The 7,500-nt window shown below is 35.0% G+C and overlaps 1 protein-coding gene across 1 annotated transcript in view; it reads left to right on the top strand.

Moving 5' to 3' along the window:
- The window catches only part of LOC109381551 (pecanex-like protein 1), a gene marked incomplete at its 5' end in the record, with an annotated part of 42,082 nt that overhangs the window by 10,593 nt on the left and 23,989 nt on the right, over positions 1-7,500 (top strand). The window contains 2 exons of the mRNA XM_019640299.1: positions 2,614-2,672; positions 4,436-4,651. Coding sequence (XP_019495844.1) covers positions 2,614-2,672; positions 4,436-4,651 — 275 coding nt within the window. The remainder of the gene's footprint in view (positions 1-2,613; positions 2,673-4,435; positions 4,652-7,500) is intronic.

Genomic DNA, 7,500 nt, shown 5'->3' with positions numbered 1-7,500 from the left:
TTTAAAAAAGAATATCTAAAATGGGACTTACTGAGTCATGGAGCTTAAACATTTAAAAGGATTTTAACATGTATTAACATTGATTCAGAAAGAGCTTGTACTAATTTATAATTCTACTGGTTTTCTCCATGACTGCTTTTTTCTCTACTCTTTTAAACATTGACACATATAGGTGAAAATGGTAGTCTCACTTTATAAACAATGAACTAGCATGTGGATTTGTTGCTCTCGTCTTTTATCTAATACAATACATAGTATTTCTCTTTTTGGTGAATTATAGTGTCATTTATATTTAATTCTTCTGGGCCAACTTAAACGTAGTCCAAAATAATGTCAATGGCAGCATTTCTTAAATTTTTTGGTCTTTTATAATCTTAAAAGTTATTGAGGCCGCCAAAGAATTTTTGTTGTTCTGGGTTTTATCTACCAATATTTACTGTATTAGAAATCAAAACTCAAAAAATTTTAATGTTTATTAATGAGTTTTAAAATAACAGTAAACCCATTACATGTTAACAAAAATAACTGTTTTTTTTTTTTTCAATTGGGGAATTGGGGGAAGGGGAACAGACAAGTTGCTGTCCTTTTGTTCTTCAGTATAGTTGTGCAGGATGTTGCTTCACTGGCCCAAGTTGGCACCATCATTGCGCTCTTCCCGGGCGAGGCAGATCAGTCGCCGGCTTCTGGATGGCCGCTCACACTGGCTGCTGGCTACACACGGTAGCCCTTGGCAACCTACTGCAGGAGGGGCTGCAGCCTACGCAGTCGCCTACTCAGTCGCCAGCGACTTTTGGCAGCCGAGCTCCAGGTTGAGCTGTTCAGCATCTTAGCTGCAGAGGGCGGTGTCACTAGCCCTCATATGTGGGATCCGAACTGGGGCCCTCTTGCGTCCCAAGCCAGCTCTTAACCAACGCGCCACTCGGCCAGCCCCAAAAATAACATTTTTGTAATGAAAATAACTATTTTCCATCCCATCCCCCCACCCCCCAAAAAAATCAGTGAGAAGAGTGACGTTATTTTAGAAATCTCTTTAATGTCTGCCTTAATAAAAGACAGCTGGATTCTCATATCTGCTTCAGCATTCAATCTGTTGTTGCAATATGTTGTTTTGGTTGAAGTATATGAAGAAATCTGTCCTCACGTAGGCATAGTTGGAAAAGAGAAAAGTATTTGAATATCCTTTTTAGAGAATAGTGGATATTCTTCTTTGATCTTTGACTAAAAGTCAAATGCTTGTTTCCTAAAGATTAGTTGAAATGTGGAATCTAAAACCATACCCATCAATTCTTGGAATTTTGTTATATCAAAACCTACTGATATGTCTTATACTTTGGATGGCTCTTTTACCTATATGTAATCTTATAACACCATTTATCAATTATTTAGAAAATATTGTTTCACTGAGTAATGTAGATCTTCCAAATTTTGACATATTTCATTATACAGTATTATTATTTTAAAATGTATTCATTCATATCATCACCAATCCCAAAAGAAAACTGTTTGAGTATTGGGAAACTATCAAGCTTATTGTGGAAGATATAAGTTTTCTAAAATTCTAATTTTTGCATGAAAACTCAAATTTTATTACTGGCAATATATACTATTGTTAGTTTATTCTTTGAAATGACAAACTCACTTTCGTCATATTTGAGAAATGTTTGTCAAACACCCAGTAATGAGTATCCGTAGTTTATCCATCAGCCATAGAAGTAAAAATGGTATTCCGTGAAAATCAAGTAACCAGTGCAGCTTGTAGATCAAACAGTTGCACAAATGCTTTCCTTGAGACAATGGCCCTACTTCATAATGCAGCAGAAGTGCTGTATGTGTATTTTGCCACACACAATATTAAAAAGGCCTGTACTGAATGAGAGCTTGTAATTTAATAAAATTAATATTTTTATTGCTTCATTAAGGACTTTTTAAAGTGAAACTTGAATTTTTATTTATTGCTTTTGCCTTATGCGTGTGTGGCAGTAAAAAATAATACAGTCAGTGCCTCTGCCTTGATTCATATTAAAAAGCAGCAGCAATGTTACCCACCATTGCTTTTGCACCATCAATACAGTTGTCAACACAGTGAAAAAAATAACAGCACAGTATTATTATGAAAATACTTTTGATCTGGAAAACTCCCTGAAAGGGTCTTGAGTCCTCTGCTCTGGGTTCTGTGGACCACATTTTGGGAACCACGGTTATAAAGAACATTGTACCACTGGACATTAATTGATGTACCTTCCCCTTGCAAAGAATGTTTTGTGTACTGTGTATTTTAAGAATGTATACAGTATGAATTTTTTTCATTCTGATCAGTTTTGTGTTTTGTTTTTTTTACATTAAACTCAATAATGTCTTTGTGCACATTATTCAGTGAAACACCAGTTAGGGCATAACTACTGTGTCTATGAGGGATGGATATGGGAGAGTAAAAAACCTTACCCCTAATATTCTGCTACTATAGGGTTTTTTCAATATGCTAAACATAGATTTTTCTTAGAGATATTCATAAAGGGATGATATTTATTTCATCTGTACTTACAGCTTTAGTTATGAGGCATTTTTTTAATTATAAAAAAGATCACTAAAAATGTTTTATTTTGCCATCCTCAGCACAAAACGAGTGGATCATTCAAATACCAGATTGGCTTCCCAGCTTGATAGAAATCCAGGTAATAGCTCTATTTGTGAGTAAAGACTGAAATCTAAAGAATTTGTTTATGTGTTTCACTCTCAACTTGTTGGGAATGTTCTGTGGGTTCCAATGGTCTTTTTTGAAAAACCAAATATTCTTTGCTTTATTTTGTTCTACTTTAGTAAAATATACATGAATTAGAGTACCTATAATTTGTATACCCATCTTTTATAAAATGTATTTTAAGAATGCTGATAGGAAAAAAAATTCCATTCAATGATTGTTCCTACATAGGTTAAAAAGTAGAACACAGTTAAAGTAAAACTGATTATGTGTATTGAAGAGTATGCAATCTGACCAATATGTGTTTTAGTAATATGTTTGCTTCCCCCTTCCCTGAATGTTTTAGTGAATATTAATTTAATTTTATTTAGTTTACTGTATATAGAGATGTCATGTAGGAGGACCAAAAAGCCACTCAACATAGGGCTTCAGTGGGTGGCATTTTGATGGTGTTACCATTATCTAAGGTCTGCCTTAGTTCTGTTTGGGAAACATCCTTTTGTGGGCCCACCTATAGTCACCTGACAGAGAGGGCGAGTCTCACTGCCCCAACCAATGAGAGATGAACATGTCAACCAGAATACCAGTGTATTACTAAAAGAAATATTACTCCCAAATAGACTGGAATATTGTATTCATTTGACTTGCAGATTCCTTCAAATACTCTGTCTACTTGAGAAACTAAATTATAATAATCAGATTCATTATTATAAAATTGAACTAGGCAGAACTAGTTACTTGATATTAATAACTGTCATTATCATGTTCCGGTAGATAAAACAACCATCTCAGCTCTAGTATATCCTCTTAAGGGGTGTGGGGCTCTCATGTTGCTGATGGTGCCATCCTGCATGTCAAAAAGACCATGTCCTGAGTTTATATGTGTACTTTTGTAATGGGCAGACAGAACATTAGACAGGACTATTTTGTTGAAGTTAGAGTTGAGAGTTCCTCTTTCATTATTTTATTATTTAGTTAGGCTGAGTTTAAAATAATTTTAAGCTTTGTATATTTTGCCATTCTCCAATACTGTGTATTTTGGGCACCCATTTACACATTATTACTTTTCATGGGTTACTTCTGAAGATGGTCATTTCATTTATTGGGTATGTTTTATCCTAACTTTTCTCTTAAAGGGTGACTTTAATAAATTTTATAGGTTCTTTGCTACTATTTATATATATATATATATATATATATATACAGTTTATTCCTATTAAGTTACTTTTAGCCATGGCAATATACAAGGTTTTTTTTTTTAATGACTTTGTTTTGGACTCCCTTGTTTTTCAAATTTTTTATTGCTTTACCCACTTTGTTTATTAGTGTGTCTTTTTGTTCTGGTTCTGAATTTCTTTTATCTTTTTAATTTCTCTTGCATGATTTTAATTATAAGGCATAGTCCATTGAACAGTGATAGCAAAGATCACGGACTATATAAGAGGTAGAAAAGACCTTAGATTTCGTCTAATCCAATTCCCACACTTTCTGGATGAGAACCAGAGATTCAGAGAGGTTACATGACTGACTTCTAACTCTACATTCTGAACCTTTTCCCATTACCCTGTATTTCATTTTTATTTAGAAATTGTAAGGGTCTGAATATTGTTTTCCAGGGCAAAATTCACAGATACAACTCTAACTAGAAATTAATTTTAATATCTTTAACAATCTTGTTTGTTGATATAAAGGGGACTTACGGTAAAATTTAACCTTTTAAACAATTTCTCCCTGTAGGATCAGATGACAACAATCTGAATTCCATCTTTTATGAACATTTAACCAGATCCCTACAACACAGTCTCTGTGGTGATTTGCTCCTAGGACGGTGGGGAAACTACAGTACAGGGGACTGTTTCATTCTTGCCTCTGACTACCTCAATGCATTAGTACACCTTATAGAGATTGGCAATGGACTGGTCACTTTCCAGCTGCGGGGACTGGAATTCAGAGGTAAGACATTGACCTTTGATTTCTATAATATGCTCCTGTGACATCTAAGTTTTATGTGTTTACATCTGAAATCAAAAGTTATCATGAAATTTGATTTTTAGTCTTTAGACTCGTGGAATGACAAAAGTTGTTAAAGAGTAATTATTCGATCCCCCCCCCGCCCCCAAATTTCACATTCAAAGAAGAATCACTTTTGTGATACACTCTGTATTGACCTGTTTTCCTGACGTGGTTGATACCCTGTTGATCTGTACTTTCTCTCTTGCCAGTCTCTTTTTGTGACCAGTGCATGTATTTCTTAGATGGCTGGCACAATAGAACGTTGTGTTTTTGTGTGAGGCAGAGAGTAGCTAACCGAGTGACTTTCATATGGATGCCATGCCTTTTTTCCTTAAAATATTTTTTTTAATTCAGGTGAAATTCACATAAGATCAAATTAACCGTTTTAAAGTGAACAAATCAGTACATTTAGTACATTCACAATGTTGTGCAACCACCACCTCTGTCTAGTTCCAAAGCATTTTCATCACCCCAAAATAAAAACCTGCGTCTGTTAAACAGTTACTTCCTATTTCCCCACCAGCCCTCCACAATTTTGTGTAAGACAAATGAAGCTATTTCTACACAGAAAATCATGCACTCAGAAACATATCAACTTGATGTTATCAACTGTTATAAGTGGAATATCTTATAAGCATGAATAGAAGCTTGTTTTATAGGAATTGAAAATGTCCTGTTAATGTATGTCTTTCCATACTAGGGAACATTTGGACTTGATAGTTTTTAGAGAGAGCCGTGTTTTGATTTAGTCTAAGAATTCCCTGTGTGTTTTTACCTGCAATAGGAAATACAAAAGCATTTGACTACAAAGAGTATCAAATCAGACTTATATACTCTAGCTTTATTTTTACCCTGGAGTTTAGTCACATAACATTACATGACATATATTATGACTTTATATAACATATATATAACATATATAACATATGACATATATAATGACATATATTATATCTTTTGTTAATGGAGCAAGTGCTTCTGTCAAGTTACACTGTTCATTGGAAATAAGATTTTACTTGTGGAACACTCAGATAAGGCAGTAAATGTTGATGTTTGTTATTTGTTTGTAATCCATTCTCCCTCTCTCTCTCTCTTTCAAAATGTTCTAGTCTTATCTTATGGTTTGTTTCTCCCTCCCCATCAAGAGCCCAGGACTTTAATTCCATCTCTTCTAGAGACTTCCTTCATGCTGTTCAAAATCCAATCCAATAGACTCATCCAAAAGCAGCACCCCTCACACTACACCTACCACTGCTGTTACTTCAACTTCTTTTTATTTTTTATTTTATTTATTTATTTTTTTTAGCTGAGCCATCCTGCTACCTGTTGGCAGCTCAGCGGCTGCTCAGCTCGGGCTGGACTCGAACCGCTGTTGCTCAGAGCTCAAACTCTTGAGCGAGCTCTTAAGCAACTGAGCCACTCGGCCGGCCCCTCAACTTCTTTTTTAAATTGTTGGCACCTGAAGATTTCACCTTTGCTTTTTAATTTAACATTTTTTTTTTTTTACACAAATGTGTGTGGGGAGGCTATTTTATCTAGTGTTTCTATGTGTGTGAATCGGAAGGGGGTCCTTCTTAATATCTACTCTTTCTACCGTATTCTCCAAATCAGTAATTGATTCAAACCCTCACTCTCCCAACTTTCACTCTCTGGTACCAAGTAGATTCTAATACAATTTTGGATATTGTATATCAACTGTAATTGAAAAATAAAAAATAATTAAAAATGAAAATAAAATTTTGGTAAATCCTTTGCCATCCAAACTCTCATTACTTGCCAAACAAAACTCAAACCAATTTGGAACATAGTGCCCCTTGCTGTCTGAACTTGTGCTGGATTTGGATAGCAAGGGGCACCTGTAATTCTTCACTCAGTCATAGTGATTTTTTTTAAAGGGAAATTTGATGAATGTTCCTTTCATGCTTAAATTTTTCACTGGCTTCCCATTACATTTAAAATAGAATTCAGAAGGTGGCAGGATGGCTCAGCTAAAAAAATAATAATAAAATAAAATAGAATTCAGACTCCTTAACATGTCTTGCAACACTGCACGATCCGGCCTCTGCCAGTTGCTCCAGACTCACTTTGTCCCACCCTCCTCACTCACTCTTACTGCATTGGATATTGAATGTCAGTTGGCCTGCCTTCAGTATCTTAGCTGTACTAGATTCTTCCTTAAGCGTTCCTTACCGTCCTTCCCTTTGCCCAGAGGTCCTTCCCTTTGCCCAGAGAGTACCTCCCCTCCTTCCATCTGGCTAATTCCTTAATTATCTTTAAGTTTTAGCGTAAATGTCAGTTTCTCAGAGAAGCCGTCTCTAATCACCTGTCCCACATGATTATTTTACATACTCCTCTATTTACCTCCTTAGTTCTTGGCATAGTTATACTTTTATATTTACTTGTCTTTATTTGTTTATTGTTTAAAGTCTATTTCTTCTCTATCCCAGGAATTGGAAAACTTTCCTGTAAAGAGCCAAATAGTAAATAGTTTAGACTTTTGGACCTGTGCAACGTTTCTGCTTCATATTCTTCTTTGTCTTTTAAACAAGCCTTTAAAAAAACATAAACACCCTTTGGTTTGGCTTGGGTTTGGCCCAAGGCTGTTTTCGTAAACCTTTGCTATATATTATAAGCTCCTACAGGGCAGCAATCATATCTGCTTCATTCATCTACTGTGTATCCAGCACCTATCACAGCAGTTAGCATATAATACATAATTAGTTAATTTTGTAGAATGATTAAATAATGTAAGTATATCGCTTTTTCTCCTTTTCCTGTTCATTCCAGAA

This window comes from Hipposideros armiger, unplaced genomic scaffold, assembly GCF_001890085.2.
Source record: "Hipposideros armiger isolate ML-2016 unplaced genomic scaffold, ASM189008v1 scaffold_49, whole genome shotgun sequence".
Lineage (NCBI taxonomy): Eukaryota > Metazoa > Chordata > Mammalia > Chiroptera > Hipposideridae > Hipposideros > Hipposideros armiger.
The sequence above is the reverse complement of the archived record's forward strand: the minus strand, read 5'-3'. Positions and strand labels throughout refer to the sequence as shown.